The sequence below is a fragment of the Callithrix jacchus genome, chromosome 19, assembly GCF_049354715.1.
Source record: "Callithrix jacchus isolate 240 chromosome 19, calJac240_pri, whole genome shotgun sequence".
Taxonomy (NCBI): domain Eukaryota; kingdom Metazoa; phylum Chordata; class Mammalia; order Primates; family Cebidae; genus Callithrix; species Callithrix jacchus.
The window spans coordinates 19,805,736-19,825,491 of record NC_133520.1 but is presented as its reverse complement, the minus strand read 5'-3'; the positions used below and the strand labels follow the sequence as shown (position 1 = coordinate 19,825,491).

The window sequence follows — 19,756 nt, the reverse complement described above, 5'->3', positions numbered from 1 at the left end:
GATCCTGCCCACTCACCGGGTACTGGAGATGCTGAGCCAGCCCTACACCCCTCCCCTCCACAGAGACACCCAGAGCCTCTGGACAGGGAGCCAAAGGAAATGGTTCTAACAGAGCATCTGCCTCCAATTACTTAGGAAGAGCACAGCACTTTGGAGAACAAGTTTTCTTCCACAAACCAGGGAGGGAACACATGTGGGATCAAACAGAAGCCCCATCCTGGCTTCCCCTCCCAAGTCACACTGCCAGGCGCGGGGCAGGACTCAGACATGTGGCTTTGCCTCTGCAGCATAGAGACCATGGAGGGATTGACAGGAGCACCATTTAGAACTCCAGAAGGCTGTGACAGTCAGAATCTCAGCAGTCCCTCTGTAGAGTGGTTCTTATTTTTCTGAATCAGGGACCCCTTTGAGAATCTGGAGAAAAAAGTTATGAGTCTGTTCCTCCAGAACATGCACAGACACGCAAGAACCTCCACGTCATTTCAGAGCATCCGCAGACTCCCTGACAGCCTGGACTGCAGGTTAGCTCCCATCTCCTCTGTCTCCCTGGAGCAGGTGTGGCATGGCTAATAGAATGCAGAGCAAGACCGGACTCCAGAACTCCCAACCCAGAGCCTTTTTATCGCTCCACACTGCCTCCATGTGCCTGATAGATTTCAGAACCTTTGGAGAACCTTGGAGAACGGAAACTTCCCTGTGTTGATTCTAACCTGACTTCATCCACCCCTGAATCAAGAACCCCAGTCAGGCCCCCTGCCACCCCTCACAGCTTAAAGGCTTGCATTCAAGGCTTGAGGTCCCACACCCCTGGGAGGGTGGCTCAGGGTCAGCCAGGTATCGGATGCCAACAGGCTTGTCCAGGAGCTGCTGCCTCCGAGAAGGCACTGGGCTTGGAGAGAGAGCAAAAGACCTCATCCCCAAGGTCTCATCTCCACCAGGCCATGGGGTCCCAAAAAGTCACATAATAAACAGAATGGGTATTTTTCAGGCCCAAAATAGCCTGAACTAAACTCATGAAACTGACTTATTAGGTCAGCTGTATTCGCCGGGGGAATAATGCTCTTTTTTTCTCCAACTATACTACCTATGAAATTCCTCTTCCCTTCTTTTGACAATATCTCCACCATTCCCTAAAGCCTGCTTTTTAGGGGCGACAACTCACTTTCTGGTACTAAATGTCCAGCTCAGGCCCGGCTAGCTTCTGGGTGTCCACATTGCACTCCAGGCAGTGGAAGTGCCAGCGGTCCCCACCGTGGTCTCTCTTGCTGCCCTGCCACAGAGACAGCCCCAGACAGCCCCCCACACTATATGGGGTTTTCAAGAATGTACAGAGGGAGGACATGAATTGCCAGAGCCACCTGGCAGCAGCAAGGCCAGCAGAAGTGATGCCTACCAGGTGCCAGACACTGCTCTAGAGAGTGGACATTCTACAAGCCTGGCAGAGTCCTGACTCTCAAGGAGCTCATAGTCTAATGGGAGTGCACGTGAAGGATGCGTTTATCTGGCAGCTGGAAGGTGAATGTGCTTTGTAAAGTGACTCGATAAGTAAGATCATAGAGAGCAGAGATGGCTCTCTATGTTGATTTTTATTACAGTTTAATCTAGAAAATTCAAAAATAGCTACATGAGTCACCAGTCAGATGTGTTTCAGGGTAGATGGCAGTTTGCTGAGCAGAGAACCAGGAGGCTATGGGGAGAATGGACATGTTGTAACCCTAGTCCCTGGAGGGCATTAAACCTCTATCCCTGCTTGTAATTTGCTTTTGCTACATAAGACAGACACTGATACAACAAAACTGTAAACAACTCTCCCAGCTACAGGAGACAGCTGTCGCCAAGTTTCAGGGGAAGGAAAGGGCAGCAGAGTTTGCTTTCAGGCTGCTTCGATAATGAGTTTTCTGATAATAACAAGCAGCACAGGTGAGGTTTGTTAATCCTTTTGTCCTCATACCAACCGTATGAAGCAGAACTACTGTTTTGCCCATATTACAGATGAGGAACTTGGGAAAGAGAAAAGTTAAGTAACATGTCTTATGTGACTTACTAATAAGAAGGCACTTAGAAACTCTTTCCTGCGGAAAATTGAAGCAATTTGTAATTGCGCCCCTGATAGGACATAACCAATGGGTAGGGGAGGATTTTGCTGAGTGGTCTGGTTCTAGAAAGCAGGTAATTCATGTGACAGCGCATTTTCCTAAATGGCATTGCAAAAGTGGCTGTGGCTAGAATCCCAAGGGATTTGGGATGCTGGCAATGAGGGGAAGCCAAGAGAAACTGTCGAAAGTGCAGGCTATTGACCCTGCATCGGTGCTGACTGAGTTTGGGATGCAGGCTGATGCAAGGACAGTGAGTGATTCTAGGAATCAGCTGTTCCGCCTGCCTCCCACAGGGCCCTAAATCTGCACTGTCTACCTCAGTGCACCACTAGTGCAAGAGCCCATGTCGGAGGAGGACAAAGGCCCCGGGGAGAGCAGAGCCGGATATGCAAGGTCTAGAAGACAGGAACCAGAGTACGCAAGGCCGGTCTGCCAGGAACAACACTGGGCACCTGCTTCTCCAGCAGCCCAAGGCCAGGAGGGCTTCTGAGCCACTGTCCTTATCTACTACCCTGCTCTGCTGCTGCCAGAAGGAGAGCTGGAGGATGGGAGCTGGCATGTTGGAGGGAACTTGTGCATGACTTAGGTCGAGGCACTCCATGCCTCCTCTATGGAGTCAGCCCTTGGGGAGTCCGAAAAGCAGAGGCAGCCAATCCCACTGCAGGAGCTGGCAGGGTCAGGTGGTATGCAGGAGGAAGCAGAAGAAAGAGCACAGCAAGAGGGGCCTGGAAATGGAAGCAAGTCATCAAAGGCATGGCACCCTTTTCAGCAGATGGGCATGGCCTCAGAGGTGGTGGCAAGGAAGGAGGACTGGAGTCTGGCTAGCTATGTGGAAGCCTTCTGGGGCACAGAAACAGAGAGTCACCTTCTGCCTCCTCACATCCAGCTGCCCCCGATTCCTTGTGCAACTGCTGATAAAATAATGGCTATCACTGATGGCGTGCTTACTGCATGCCAGGCATTGTGTTAACAGCTATTTTATTCAATCCTCTCAGCAATGCTGTGAGGTCACTACAACATTTTGAGAGAGAGAATAGACTCCATCACATCACATGGCTGGGAAGGAGTCTCAGTCTGTGCAACTCAAAGTCCATTCTTTTTTTTTTGAGACGGAGTTTCGCTGTTGTTACCCAGACTGGAGCGCAGTGGCATGATCATGGCTCACCGCAACCTCCGCCTCCTGGGTTCAAGCAATTCTGCCTCAGCCTCCCGAGTAGCTGGGACTACAGGCATACACCACCATGCCCAGCTAATTTTTGTGTTTTTAGTAGAGACAGGGTTTCACTTTGTTGACCAGGATGGTCTTCATCTCTTGACCTCTCAAAGTCCATTCTTAACCCCCCCACCCTCCTGCACACACTCACCTGGATCTCCCCAGGCTGAGACTGGACGTGCTATCCAGGAGGGTCCCACAAGCAACTGACGATCAGAAATCCCTGCATTCTTAATGTTTTGCTCCAGAAGGAATGACAACTGAGTGTGGCGCAGGCACACACTGTGCCAAGGCCCCTGGAGTGCAGATCTAAGATTCAAGATGCATAGAGCCCAGGCACTCTTTGGTCACTGAGGCTGGATCACCCCTCCTGCCACTCCCTGTATCTTCCCCATCCACGCCCCCACCCCCACCCCAGCTGTGAGCAGTCAGTGATGCTCTTTTAGAAACCATACTATAGGCTGGGCACAGTGGCTCACACCTGTAATCCCAGCACTTTGGGAGGCCAGGGCAAGTGGATCACAAGGTCAGGAGTTCGAGACCAGCCTGGACAATATGGTGAAACCCCGTCTCCACTAAAAATACAAAAATTATTCGGGTGTGGTGGTACACACCTGTAATCCCAGCTACTTGGGAGGCTGAAGCAGGAGACTCACTTGAACCTGGGCAGAGGTTGCAGTGAGCCAAGATTGCACCACTGCTCTCCAGCCTGGGTGACAGAGTGAGACTCCTTCTCAAAAAAAAAAAAAAAAAAAAAAAAAGAAAAGAAAGAAACCACACTACAGAGAATGTGGCTGCTTTCTGGATGGCTTCAACCAGCTATCCAACAACAATCAAACCCATATCATGCTCTGGCAAGGCCACGTGGTCCTCCAGGCCCCGACACGGGCACAGTCATCAGCCAGCATTTCCATTAGACAGGGGACAAGGTGAATGCAGCGTGAGGCCTGAATCTACCACGGGGAAGCCATCTTTACCCATGAAAAGGACTTCTGACCCCCAAAGCAGAGAATGTGCCCAACCTATCTGTGGTGAAGAGACAACTCATTCATTGACCTCATTCACATGAAAGTCATGGCCACTCATCTGTGCACCATGTCTCTGAAGAGGCCCCTGGGTCTGGGCTGCAGCTAGCCTATCCGCCCCTCCCCACCTGCTCTCAGCCAGCTGCTCCAGCTCTGTCTCCTGAACACAGCCCTGCTTCTTGCCTCACTGGTCCTGCTCCTCCAGTCCTGGGATGCTGCTCCTGGCTCCATAGCTGTTTGGCTCGTTGCCTCTGAATAGAACATTCAGCCTCTATGTTCTTCTGTTTCTTCAACTGGAGAACAGAGAGAAATGTGGTCATCATTTTTTAAAGGGGGAAGGAGTCATTGGAAGGAATGGCCTGGTAAAGATTCAAAATCCATCAGCTATTTGGAAGAAAAGCTGCTACATAAATAAGCTGCTTGACCCAAGGCCCATTTTGTATGGTTCTGTGAGGTCAATCTTGTTTATTTTCCTGCCTCACAATCCCCAAAGGTTGGGGTGGGCCAAAAGGCAAACCTGCCCTTTGCAGGGGCCTCTCCTGTCAAATTAATCTGATGAGTTGCTGGAGCAGTGTGTGGAAGGGAACGTGGCCCTGTGAGGTTAGCTGTGGCATCTCTGCTGGAGAGAAATGATGCTGGCCCAGGGGGTATGTGCCCTGTGCCCAGCCTGGACAACCCAGTTCACTTCTTGGGGAATATGCTCTCTCTTCCTCCTTATGAGAATAAGAACCCCAACTCTACCCCTTGAGAGCCTCCTAACTTGGTCCCCTGAGAACCTGATGGGGCTGGCAGTGAGGGGATGATTATCTCTGTGTTATAGAGAAGAAAACAGACTTATTCTAAGTCACAGAAATAAGTGGGGACAAGACCTCAGTCTTCTGCCTGCATGATTCATTTTCATACAATACATACCTTAACCCTAACACAGAGCTGAGATACAAGTCAAAAGAAAGAACGCACAGAGGACCTTCTGAAAGGGGTGAAGCTCTACACTGCGTGTCCAGCAGAAATAGTGCAAGCCACATATGTGATTTTTAAGTTTCCTGGTAACCACATTTAAAGTGTAAAAAGAAACAAGTGAAATTACTTTTCATCGATGTTATATTTTATTTAATCTCATATATCCAGAATATCATTTCAACATGTAATCAATATAACAAAGGTAGCACTGAAATATTTTACCTTCTTTCATACTAAGTCTTGGGCATCTCGTGTGCACCTGACACTTCCATGCACTTCAGTTAGCACTAGCCTTGTTTCAGGTGCCCAGTAGCCACATGTGGCCGGCGGCAACTCTTTGGGGCAACCCGGCTCTGCCAAATGGCAGGGCAGGTACCTCCTGCCAAGCTACTCCTCAGCTAGGGCAGTTATGAGGGTCCACAAGGCTGACTCAAAGGAGCTGGAGAACAGCTCCAGGACAGAGAACAGGAGCAGTGGAAGGAAATCAAGCACTTTTGAGCACTTTCACTGCCCCAGGCTCTTTCACCTTTTTTTCTTTTCACCAGAACTTTTCCTGACAAAAATTGGATGCAAACCCTCAATGTAGGAAATAATGAACCCAGAGCTCTCCAGTTGAAGGGCTCAGAGCAGCCAACATGCCTCTCCAAGGTGCCCCTCGAAACTCCCACTAGTTTTTTAAGTGTTTTTCTTGTAGATATCAGATAGTAGGGCTTGCTTGGTTTTCTTGTTGTTGTGGTGGTGGTCATGGTGGTTTTTTGAGACAGAGTCTTGCTCTGCCACCCAGGCTGGAGTGCAGTGACATGATCTCAGCTCACTGCAACCTCTGCTTCCTGGGTTCAAGCAATTCTCCTGCCTCAGCCTCCCCAGTAGCTGGGATTACATGCACGCAACACCACACCTGGCTAGGTTTTGTACTTTTAGTAGAGATCGTGTTTCACCATGTTGGCCAGGCAGGTCTCCAACTCCTGACCTCATGATCCACCCACCTCGGCTTCCCAAAGTGCTGGGATTACAGGCGTGAGCCAACACTTGTCCCATTGGTTCTTGTTTCTGCTTTTCCTCTCTTCCTGTTCTCTTGTTGACTAAATTTCGGCCTACATTTTATTTTCACAATTGACTTATTACCTAGCCATCTTTGCTATAATCTTAATAGCTGCTCTACAGTCAATAATTTGTATGTTTAACTTGTCACAGTCTGACTTTAAATAATAATAATCCCACTTCATGGATAAAATCTTTGCAACAATATATTTTCATGTCTCCCCCACATCCTTTGAAATGTTGTCCTATGTTTTACTTCTACAGAAGCTCTGCATCAGGTTTGGGTTGTGTCAAAGTCTGACCCCTTCAGCTAGAAAGCTCTAGTTTGATCTCTTTACTGCACATGGTATATGTACCATGATACATTGTTATTATTTTTGCTTTAAACAGTTGATTATCTAGCTGAACATTTTAAAATCTGAAAAAGGGCTTTTATATTTACCCACATATTTATCATTTTTTTTCACTCTGCCTTCCTTTGTGGAGATCCATCCCTCTGTCTAGTATTATTTTCATTTTGCCTAAAGAACTTCAATATTTTTTATAATTCAGGTCAGCTGGTGACAAGTTTTCTCAGCTTTTGTGTATCTAAAAGTTTTTATTTTTACCTTCAATTTTTGTTGTTTTTGTTTTAGAGGTGGGGTCTCAGTATGTTGCTCTGCTGGAGTCCAGTGGCTATTTACAGGTTCAATCATAGCACACTACAGCCTCTAGCTCCCGGCCTCAAGTGATTCTCCCATCTCAGCCTCCCAAATAGCTGGGGCTACAGGCATGCACCACAATGCCTAGCTTGTTTTCAGTTTTATAAGATATTTTTTGTTGGATATTAAATTCTAGGTGGGGAGTTCCATTTTCCTTTTCAGCACTTTAAAGATGTTCCAGGCCATCATAGCTCATGCTTGTAATCCTAGCATTTTGGGAGGCTGAGGTGGGAGATTACTTGAGCCTAGGAGTTTGAGACCAGCCTGGGTAACATGGTGAAACCCCATCTCAAAAAAAAAAAAAAAAACATTAGCCAGGCATGGTGGTAGTGTGTACCTGTAGTCCCAATCACTTGGGAATAGGATGCTACATAGGATGCTGAGGTGGGATGATCACCTGAGCCCAGGGAAGTCAAAGCTACAGCGAGCCATGATCACCACTGCATGTCAGCCTGAGTGACAGAGTGAGGTGTTTCAGTTACTTCAAGCTTGTGTATTTGGGGGTGAAATATCTGTAGTCATTTTTTTAAATTTTTTTCCTTCTCTGTACTTAATATGTCTTTTTTTCCTCTGACTTTTCTATAGATTTTCTCTTTATCACTGATTTTCAGCCATTTGTGGCATGCTTTGATGTGTGTGTGTGTGTGTGTGTATTTACTCTACTGTAAATTGAAATTCATCTGTAAGTTTATAGTTTTTATGAAATGTTGAAGACATTTGGCCATTATTTTTTCAAATATTTTTGATCCCTTCCTATCTCTCTTTTCTTTCTGGGACTCTCATTACTCATACATTAGATCTTGTAATATTTTCCCACAGGTCAATGAGGCTTTATTCCTTTTTTCCCAATCTTTTTGTTTCTGTCCTTCATCTTGGATAGATTCTACTGCTATGTCTTTTAGTTCAATAATTTCTGCAATGTGTCATCTAATTTTAATCTGATACAGGAAATTTTTTGTTTTATGTATTGTTTTGTCTTTTTAGCTTCCATTACTCTCTTCATCATCTTTGCATTTTACTTTGCATCCTTGAGCATTTGCATAATGTTAATCACAGTTGTTTTACTCTCCTGTGTGCTCATTCCATCATCTTTATCACTTTGGGGTTGGTCTATCAGTTGATTTTTCTCCTGTGTATGAATCACATTTTCTTGCTTAGTAATTTTTTTGCCTCTAGTAATTTTTGATTGGTTGCTAACATTGTGAATTTAATGTTGCTTAGCGCTAGATTTTGTGTTATTTTTATAAAGAGCGTTGGGCTTATTCTTGCAGCTGCTAAGTCATTTGTGAGTCAGTCTGATCCTTTCATGCCTTGTTTTAAAACTCTTATATATCTAGACTATATTCTAAGGAAAAATTAGCCCTGCTCCTAATGCACGGCCCTTCTAGCATCACTGGTGAGAGCCCCGCATATGCAACCTGGTTTGCACTGTGGCTGGAGAGAAGTTGAGTGATTCTTGGCCTCATGTAAACTCTGGGAATTATTCATTTTCGTAGCTCCTTGATAACGGTTGTTTCTTTAGAATTTGATCTTGTCCAGGCACTAAAGTTTCACACATGTACAGATTGGTCTTTAGCCAAAGACTTAAGGAAATCTCTATGCAGATTTCTGGAAACCTTCCTTTCTGGAACTCTGCCCTGTCAATTCTAGCCCCTTTGGCCTCCCCAGCTCCAAACTCATCCTTCTTAGCAAAGCAAAACTACCAGGCTCTATCTGTATTTCTCCCCCACCCCTGTGCTATGGTCTGGAAATTATTGCCAACACCCTCATGGAGAATCCAATGCATAGTTTTGGAGCTCTTTCTCTGCGCAGTTCCCTCCTGCCAATTCCAGCCTCCTTTTTGTCCTCAAACTCGTTCCCCTCAGCTCAAAGAAACCTGCGTGCTGTGCTTAGGATGCCCACCTCCTACAACACAGTCTAGAAAATGCCTCAAGCCAGAAAGCCATGACAATCATAAGGCTTATCTCATTTGTGTCCTCTCCCCCAAGAATCGCAGTTCTACATTGCCTATTGTCCAAAGTCTACAAACAGTTGTTTCACATACTTTGTACACTCTTCTAGTTGTTTATAACAAGAGGGTAAGCCTTGTCCCAATTGCTCTATCATTGCCAGAAGCAGAAATCCTCTTTTAAGAACTTTCAACTATAAAAATGTTTATGAAGTCATATATTTAGTCTGTCTCCTCCACTAAAATATAAGCCACATGAGGGTAGCAACTATGTCTGTATTATACATTGATGAATCCCCAGTGCCCAGCACCAGGCTGTAACACAGTAAGAACGATGAGGAAAAAATACATTACAGTATTATAAGTCTGGGGCTGGATGTTGGCATGAATCAGGGAAAGAGAACAAAATGAGGCGGGGTGGAGGGAGGGAAACAGACAGCATGACACAAAGAGAACTGCCAGGGCCCATGTGGGTTCCAGGTTTGCATTTGGATCTCAGTTCCAATCTGGGCTGTCCCTGTGAGACACATGTCTTCCACTTGGACTTGACTAGTTTCATAAGGAAAGATTGGAAGTAAAGGCTTTAAAATGTGGGTATTGTGCTAAAGCAGTGGACTATATTTTCCAACACTTTCTGTCATGTAGTTAGAAAACTTACAATAATTTTAGAAATCCTCACGGATTATTGCCTATGATATCATTGCATGACAAACCTTGTTGGTGTAAACTTCAGGTTGCTGTGGTGAAGGCACTGGCCAATTGGTGAAATCATTTCTTCCTTTGCAGAGTGCCTTCCCCCACCTCACACAGCCAGTATGACTTCTATCCCCAAGGAATAGGGCACCAGGTGTCCCTAATTCTGCCTCTCACTCTCCTCCCAATCTGCACAATCACCCACTTGCATCAATCCAGTAAGCTTTATACATGTCAGCTGATGAACTGTACAGTCACACAGAGATTGAGAGTGACACCAACTGCAGCCAAACAGCCAAGTCACAAAATACTGAACCCATGTGGGTCAAGGACCACCTCTGATCTAAGAAGCTAGCTAAATGAAAAAGACTCCTGTCTGATGTGAGAGCTCAGTAACAGACTTAGGCGATGCACAGTATCAAATTTCTTTGCAAGTGGGCGCCTACTGGCACGTGATTACCATTAGTCCACTTCAGACCCCTGTTATACTTCTTTCCTGCCACCTTTATTTCCAACCCTATTCCTCCCACAGACTACCATTCTATTCTGTTAACTATATCGTGCTTATTTGCATATATTTAAAATTATGCAAATATGTTGTTCTATATACTATGATTTTAATGTTCCTAACCCCCCAAACTCATGTTGAAATTTAATCCCCAATGTGGCTATATTGAGAGGTGAGACCTTTAAAGGGTGATTGGATCATGAGGGCACTGTCCTTATGGTGGATTAATCTCATGGATTAACAGATTAATGGATTAATTTAATGGGTTACCATGGGAGTGGGATTCATGGCTTTTCAAGAAGAGGAAGAGAGACCTGAGCTGGCACACTAGCACACTCAGTCCCCTCACCATGTGATAGCCTGCACCACCCTGAGAAGCTGCAGAGTCCCCACCAGCAAGAAGGCCCTCAGCAGATACAGTCCCTCGCCTTGTACCTCTCAGCCTCCGAATCTGCAATAAATAAATACCTTTCCTTTATAAATTACCCCGTTTCAGCTCTTCTGTTATAAACAACAGAAAAGGGACTAGTATTCCATTTTGTGTTTTCCCTTTTCCAATAATGTATTTGTTCAGATCCATTCATATTTCTATGTATTCATCTAATTCATTGCTGCTAATTGCTACATAATACTTCGTGGTGTGGGTCCCATCTAGCCCTCCTCCCAATGATAGACATCCAGCTTGCTTCCAACTCCCACAAACAAACGCACTGTAGTGAACAGCCCTGTACAATGAACAGGTCCCTTAGGTAGCTGTGTGAGAACTTCTAAGGGATACATATCCTGGATGGAAATTATGGGCTCAGAGGATATATGTATAAATAACCTGTCAAAGTAGTACTGGTTTACTCTGGACACACTGGCTGCACAGTTCCTCCACTTCAGGATTTCTCAGCCTTGACCCTATTACCATCTGGGGCTGGATAATTCTTGGCTGTGGAGACATACCCTGTGCACTGTAGGATGTTTAGCAGCAACCCCGGCCTCTATCTACTGGATACCAGTAGCACCTCCCTCCCCAGTTGTAACAATAAAAAGTGCCCCCTAACACTGTCAAATATTCCCTGGGTAGGGGGAGTCTCTGCAGGTGAGAACTGCTGCTTTATCCCATCTTTGCCAACACTTGGCATGATCCAGCTTTTTTTTCCTCTCTCTCTACTAGTTATTTTTAGCACTTTTTCATAGACTGATGGCATTGAGGATTTTCTCTGTTAATTTTCTATTGAGGTCGCTGACCTCTTTTTGTTAATTCACAGGCGCGCCCTCTATGTTCTTCACACTTGAGCTTTGTTAGACTTGACTTAGCAAATCTCCTTCATTCTCTCAGCTGATTAACTCTATGCATCTTCACTGACAGAAATCCAACCTTTCATGTAATCAGATTATTTTGCTTTATGGTTTGTGCTTTTGAAGTCTTATTAAGGACGTTTCTTGCCGTAAGTCAGAAGCTGTTTTCCTCTATTAGCTTTACACTTTTACCTACTACAATTGGCCTTTAATTCACAGAGCTCACCTTCTACGTAGTGTTGGGCAGGAATCCACATTTACATTTCTCTGTGCAGTGAGAATTCATCCACCAGTGTAGTGAGAATCCTTCCTTTTTCCTGCCCAGTTCGTGGTGCCACTTCGATTGTAAATTAGGTTCCCAAAGACACATGGCTTTGTCCCTGAGCTCTCCATCCTGTTTCATCCATCCAGTTGCCTGTCCTTGTACCAGTATCCACAAACTGTAATTCCATGACCCTGTACCTTGTTTTCATAACACAGCAAGCCACCCCTCCCTCACTTCTTCGGTGAACTACTTCTGTTTATAACTGAGAGTAATTTATCAGATTTCTCAAATTATTCACTGGAATTTGTATTAAAGTTGTGCTGACTTTCTAAAATTATTTGGGAAAAAGTAATTTTTTATATTGTTATCCCATCCAGGATTATTCAGATCTCCTAATTTTCCTATTTAACTTTTAGGGTTTTCCATAAAGAAGTCTGGGCACTTACACTGGCTGCCAGACGCTGTATTTGCGCCTGCCATTATGGGGGTATTTTTTGTTTCTAGTTCAAATTGCTGCTTGTTAGGAGCTGAATTGTCCCACCTCAACCCCAAATTCCTTTATGTTGGAATCCTAACCACCAGTATCTCAGAATGTGATTGTTTGGAGGCTAGGCCGTTAGAAAGGTAATTAAGTTACAATGGAGTGGCTAGTGTGGGTGCTAATCTAATAGGACTGAGGTCCTTATAAGAAGAGATTGGACACACGGGCTGAGACTGCACAGCACAGATTGAGGAATGACCTTGGGGAGGACACAGCAGGAAGAGGGGCCTCAGAAACCCACCCTGCTGTCATTTTGATCTCAGACTTTCAGCCTCCGCAACAGTGAGATAATAAGTTTCTGTGGAAGCCACCCAGTCTGTGGCATTTTGTTATGCCTCCCTAGCAAACCAGTGCCCTGCCCTTATATCCAAGGTTGCTCACTTGTTTTCTACCCAAGTTTGGGTGATTCAGAATCACTGATTTCCTCCTAGGGAGCTCCCTCTTGGTACCCATGTTCCCAGAAAACTAGTAAGTTCATCAGAAGACTGCCTCCAAGCAAAAAAACTGCCAGAAAAGCCCATGAATAGTCGCACCCCATAAGAGCTAGCATTCTTGTTTCCCGGATTCAGCATTTTCTCTCCTTGCCTGCAAAGTGCTGAATACAAAGGTAGGTTTTGCCTCTATATTGGTGACTCCCTCTTGCATAGAAACACCTTGTTTTGTTTTGTCTTTGTTTTGAGACGGAGTTTCACTCTTTGTTACCCAGGCTGAGTGCAATGGCGCTATCTCGGCTTACCCCAACCTCCGCCTCCTGGGTTCAGGCAATTCTCCTGCCTCAGCCTCCCGAGTAGCTGGGATTACAGGCACGTGCCACCATGCCCAGCTAATTTTTTGTATCTTTAGTAGAGATGGGGTTTCACCATTTTGACCAGGATGGTCTCAATCTCTTGACCTCATGATCCACCAGCCTCGGCCTCCCAAAGTGCTGGGATAACAGGCTTGAGCCACTGCACCCGGCCCAGAACATTTTTAAAAGATGTGTCAATAACACATTCTGAGTTACCATCAAAGCTGCCAAACCTAGAAGCTGGGGAGCTATTTTCTTTCCTCTCATAACGTGCAGATAGAATCATCCAACAGTGATGACCCACAAACTTCATCACAAATACTATATGCCACTAAGTCGGCAGGTGCAATTACTCACTCCCAGAAATCTCCGGTCCCAAAAGCGGCAAGGTCCCGCTGTGCATAAGTTAGAAGTCTGCCAACCTAAATCAGCATTTTTCACCATTTTTAGTTTTAAAAGCTTATTGTCATGGAAAATTGACATCTGCTTAATCTGTAGTTGTTAATTTACCGCCTACACTTTAATGAATGGAATAGGACTGACTGGCCATGTTTTATTTTGTATTTCTATTCCCCATCCTCCCTCCAAAAATCAGCTTTAACTAGAGGCCACACAAAAGCTTTGAGGGAGGCAGCTTTTCAGAGCCATTCACCCAATACAATAAGGTGGTTTGGAAGACCTTACCGATGCTTCCATTTCACCAGAGGGCTGTGCAAGTGCCCCCCAGACGGAGCCCACCCCTCCTGCTAGGAGCCATCACCTCCTACAAACCTGCAGTGAGAACTGTGCCAGGACTGCAAAGCAGGCTTCCGGAAACGGCTTAAGCTAGCTTTCACTAGGATGAACCCCTTTTTCTCTTTTGTGTTCAACTGCAATCATCTCCACAGGCTTCCTGATACCAGCAGAGGCGCATCACAGACACAAACAGCATTTTTTAAATGGCTTTATTAAAGGCTATGAGTATAAAATATGACCAAGTTACAAGTCATCAGTAAGAATTTATTATTTTTGAAAACGTTAATAAGCAAAGAAAGGGAGGCTGTTCCTGACATCCACACAGGGGTCGTGGCTCCGACAGGTGACAGAGCCCCGTTGTTCCCAACGGGGCAGCGCCCCCAAAACCAGTGGACAAGGGAGGCGGCCCAGAGGAAACAGAGGCTGGTTGCTGATTTCTTGGGGAAACTTTTGTAAAAAATGCAGACACTGAATCCTTGAGCTGAATCCCAGGTGCAGAGACTGGGGGGAGGTGGAGAATCCAAAATCATGCTCAGGTTTCTCCTGAAAAGTGTGTCTTTTCTACAAAATAAATATAAACTCCTGGTTTTAGAAACTCTCTCCTGATGCATGGGAGGGAAAATGTGGCAAGTGGAGAGCTAAGAAACCATCCTGGTAGAGGCTTTGCCCGAGGTGTAGAGGAAGATCTGCCAGTCGGGCAGGATGAAGGCCTGCACACGAGCCTGTTGTCCCTTCTTCCAAAAGCAGAGCAAAGCAACACACCTTGAGGACTCCCTCCAGGATTTCCTAATTTTTTATTTTACGTTGAATCTCAGGAGGCTATACCATTAAGAAACATTATAATCAGAGTTAACACTGCTGGGTGCTGAGCCCCAGACGGTACTAAGTGAGGCAGAGGCTTTTAATAACTCCTACACCCCTCAGCACCAAGAAGAACTTGGAAGGAATACTGGGCCTTATGAGAAAGTGGGAAAGAAATTAGAATTTCTCCCAAGAGAACAGGCAGGTAACCTTGACCTACTGTCTCGAACACAGGTCTTTGTTCTGTGCTACACCAACACTACAGAATACAAACTCATACATATGCACTCGCTCCCACAGATTCCATAGCAGCCCCGTGCCCTCCAGGCAGAAGGTGTAGGCAGGTGGCGGCTGATGCTGAGGATCCCTGTGTGAAGAGCGCTGCTAGCCCCAAGGGGAGCTGGAGCCTGCTCAGGCTGTGCCAGCTGGGATTTCTAAGGTCCTTTTTCCCTCACCACCATGATGAAACCTTTTTGGCTTCACATGTATCAGCTATACTTAAATGGTACAGAAAGAACCTATATTTGAAAAGTTAAGTACGTCACTGAAGGAGAATGAAAACGCCACAACCCAAGGAGCCAAATGAGGTTTAGAGACATAAAGCAATAGGCAAGAACCAAACCAAATGTTGGCTGTGCCACAGCTTTGGCAGAAACTTTCCTGGAGGTGATGAGGGGCTGGGGTGAGTTGCTATGTGCTTTATTTTAGAGCCAGATAAAATATTCTGGAAATAATTTCAGAAAGTCCTATGAAACAGGCATTTTTTTTAAAAAGAGAAGACACACTTTGGTATTGAAACCAAGAGCTCACTGGCAGGGGTCGCAGAGATTAAGGCTTCAGGTGAGAACGCAGTGATGGCAACGTGGAGGTGGCGCCATACTGGGCTTGAGGCTCTGCACAGACGCCTCCTACATACAGGCTCACGCAGCTCAGGGACCACTGGGCAGGGCAGCCTGTGAGCGCAGCAGCTTCCCTATGGGAGGTGGGCCATCTTGTGCCACGGGGCACCAGCTCCAAGAGATACTGCTGCTGTGACGCCTCACAGGTCTCCAAGGGTGCTGCTGGGTGATCACAAACTCCAGTTTTCCGCTTCTGGTGGTGGTTGGGACTGGGGAAGGTCCGTCATGATGCAGCTGGCTAGCCCTTGGGATAAAGAATGCCCACTGCCCCCACCAGACTCATGCTGGAAGACTCTAACACAACTAAGCAGAAGAGCCCTGTCCTCCAGCCGCACCTGCCATCTGCCCTGACTCCTGCAGGTGCCCAGTCCAGGGAACTACCAACAGGTCACATAAGCAACAAGAACTTCCAAAAGGAAATAGATACAAAACCAAGCAAAGTGGTAGCCCCACTGCTGATAATCTAGATACAAACTAATGCAAAGTTAATACAAAACTCTTTAAACATGCAACTCTTTTTAAACAACGATTCGTGCTCTGAATATGTATCAGGGCAGGCCCGCAGTCTGTTCCCTGGAAATGGCGTGAGGGTGGAGGGTGGCACATGATGTGAGGGACAGGGCTTCCACCAGAGAAGCCCTGGACAGCTGCGGGTGCTGGCTGAGAACTTCGCTGGAGGCCAATCTTTCAGGGTCTGGCTGATATCACCCTCCATCACCCATCAAAGGAAATGCCAGACATTAAAAAGGGGAGGGAGGGGGAATAACAAGGAGATGGAAATCACTTTTATGACTTTTGTGACATGTTGAAAAACATCCTTTGAGGAGGGGGAAATTGGGTGGAGCTGAGAACAGAAGTTTTATTTACAAGATCTCCTGAATCCTTAACAGAGCTTAAAAATTCCAAATGTAAAACTTCTGTTATCAAATCACTGAAAACAGCATATATATCTGGCTCTACCAAGAAAGAAATCTGGCAATACTGACCAGTTTCCAAATGATTCAGAAAAAGAGTGTCAAGAAACCAGGAAAATACATAGGAAAAGGTGGCCCTTTTATCCTCCTCCAGCACACCACTTTGGAAAATATTTTAGACTTCTTCATGGTATTTTTCTAATACATTTTACCAATTGTCTAGAAAATCAAATCCCGTCTTCAAGACGACATTACTTGAGCTGACCTGTAGAAGGGACAAAAACATGGAAATGAGACATGAGTCTTTTTTTTTCAGTTATGCATAATCTAAAAACAGCATCTCATTTAAAGCGACCCAGATCAAAGAGCCTACTTCTGTCTCAGAGGTTCCTTGACCTCAATTAATTTCAGCACTTGGAATGAGAAGATTGAATAAAGTTCAATGCAATCTATACTCTGCCAGCACCCAACACTAACCCCTCTTCAACCCCCGGCATGTCTGTGAGCAGCTAACAGACCTTACAGAGAAAAGAACAATGTCTATTTTTCTATAAATCTTTTCTGTTTCTGCATGAGAGCCATGTTTAAATTTATTCATCCTAAATAAGAGAACATATGATAAAGATATTCCTTCTAATATAAAACAAACACCACACACAAACACAACAAAAAAGAACTTGCAAAGCTGAGAAAGTAAAGTGCAGAGAGAATGTGAAGCTTATTTCTTTCAGATCTTGTAAAAGGTTATGAGGTGATTTTCCCAAACTCCAGGCTCAGCCTCCGAGGCTCAAGTAATCCTCTCACCTCAGCCTCCCATGTAGCTGGGACTACCACACATGCACCATGAGGCCTGGTTTAATTTCATTCTTCTTTCAGGGGAAAGGGCTTGACTGACAGGTCTCCTCTGTGAGCACGGGCTGTCTGAAGCTGCTGCTGTTTTCATAAACCTTCTGACCAGCTTCCACTCAGATGCCCCTTTCCTCCAGGATAATGCTAGCAGACATTCACCTCATGGGCTGAGGTCTTCCTGAGCAAAGAAACCTGACTCTCCACCCTCCAAGCAGCCAGCGAGCAGAAAATGCATGCATGGTGACAAGCAGGCAATGGGCTAAGGGACTCACCCTTGAGGCCTGACTTAGGCCCAGTTTGACTGCATGTGAGACTGATGCAGAGTGAGGTAAAAGATGCAAAACGGAAGGGGCCCAGTCCAGCTTTCCTTGTCCTGGTTTCCTTCCAGTTTCTTAAATGCAGTGGCATTTCACTGCACTTTCCGCTCAGAAATCTGTTATCTCAAAGGAATTTCACTGCTATCTCCTACTCTCCACTGCCCACACAGGAACGCGTTCCTGCTTCTCTTTGGAGTGGAGACTGTCACCTAATTTATGGAAATACTTGCTTAAGAGGAAGCCCCACGTGCAGAGTCCTATAGTGCTGGTTAGGGAGGTAGGGAACTGAGCCTGTCTGTAAGGAGGTGGCCACGGGCAGAAAACAATGGAGAGATGGGCAGGTACTGCAGGAGGCAGGAAAGGAGAGGGCAGAAAGCGCTGACTTAAGAAGGTGCAGAGACATGAAGAGGAGGTCAGGCTGGAGCGCTGATGTGGAGCAGCGTTGGATCCTCCCGCCGCAGGAGGACAGCACGTGCAGCCATCGGCCGAGGGAGGTGTGGAGGCATCGAGAACCCGCTCTGGGAGACATTCAATGTCCTCAGCGATGATCTCAACTCAACAACAAATTAACCAAAAATTAAAACATAGGCAAGGGACCACTGGACATTTCTCCAAGGAAGATACACAGATGGCCAACAAGCACATGAAATGATGCTCAACGTTGCTCAAGATCAGGGGCAGGCAAGTCAAAACCACAGCGAGACGCCACCTTACACCCCTTCTGACACAGAAAATAGCAAGTGTCACAAGGGAGTGGAGAAACTGGAACTCATGTGGATGGAATGTAAAATGGCGCTGGGGCAAACGTTACGCAGGTTCTTCCAAAAAGTAAAACTAGAATCACCATGCGATCCAGCAATTCCACATCTGGGTATGCACCCAGGAGAAGGGAAAGCAGGGGCTGGGAGAGGTATTTGGACACACACATTCATAGTAGCACTATTCCTAACAGCCCGCAATAGCCAAAAGGTGGAAGCAACCCAAGTGTCTGTGGATGGATGGGCAGATATACGAAATGGGGTCTAACCACACAGTGGAATATTACTCAGCCTTAAAAGGCAATTCTACACATGCTACAAGATGAATGAAGCTTGAAGGTATTACACTAAGTAAAATTAAGTCTGTCACAAAAGGATACATACTATATGATGCCACTTACAGGAGGTACCTAGGGGAGTCAAACTCACAGAAACAGAAAGTAGAATGGCGGTTGCCAGGGGCTGCGGGGAGGGAGGAATGGAAAGTTAGTGTTGAACGAGTCCAGAGCTTTAGTTCTGCAAGATGAAAGGAGTTCTGGTGATGGTTACAGAGCATTGAGAATATACTCAAATGCCACCAAATTTAACTTTAAAATGGTTAAAATGGTAATTTTTTGTGTATTTTACCATAATAAAAAACTTTTAAAATTCATATATGGAACTTGCCCAAATGCCCACCATTCAATGAGTGAATAAAGAAACTGTGAGATTACATATATATATATATATGTATTATATAATGGAATACCACTCAGCCATAAAAAGGAATGAATTATTGGCATTTGCAGCAACCTGCATGGGATTGGAGACTATGATTCTAGGTGAACTAATGCAGGAATGGAAAACCAGACATCGTATCTTCTCACTCATAAGTGGGAGCTAAGCTATGACGATGCAAAGGCGTTAAGAATGACACAATGGACTCTGGGGACTCAGCAGGGAGGGGTGGAGGGGTGTGGGATAAAAGACCACAAACTGGGTTCAGTGTACACTGCTCAGGATGGGTGCACCAAAATCTCACAAATCACCACAAAAGAGCTTATGTAATCAAATACTACTTGTTCCCCAAAAACCTATGAAAATACGAAAAAAAAAGTCACCACAGAGCCAAGGAGTCCCAAGGGCCAGAGGAGGCCAGATGAGGCTAACATGGAGGAAGCTGATCCTGGGCTCACAAGGCAGCCAGGAGCCCAGCGAGGCCTGGAGAGGGTCAAGACCCAGTGTGGCCTCTCAACTGTGCCTGCCCGCCTTGCCAACAGGCCGCTCCCCTGGCCCAAATCCAGGCCAATCCTAAAGAACAGACCACTGACCTATGGGCAGCTCCCAAAAAGGCCCAGCACAGCCTTGTGCTGACAGCCCTGGGCACAGTGCCTTCCAGGGGTCTCTACAGACAGCAGCCCCAGGAAAGCGTAGTGGGC

General features: G+C 45.8%; 1 protein-coding gene across 2 annotated transcripts in view; it reads right to left on the bottom strand.

The window, feature by feature from the left end:
* Nucleotides 1-14,043: 14,043 nt before the first annotated feature.
* The window catches only part of C19H1orf198 (chromosome 19 C1orf198 homolog), a 30,906-nt gene continuing 25,193 nt past the window's right edge, over nucleotides 14,044-19,756 (bottom strand). For both annotated transcript variants that reach the window (XM_002760906.4, XM_017966747.3), the window contains one exon: nucleotides 14,044-16,679. In XM_002760906.4, coding sequence (XP_002760952.1) covers nucleotides 16,623-16,679 — 57 coding nt within the window. In that variant the 3' untranslated portion in view covers nucleotides 14,044-16,622. The remainder of the gene's footprint in view (nucleotides 16,680-19,756) is intronic.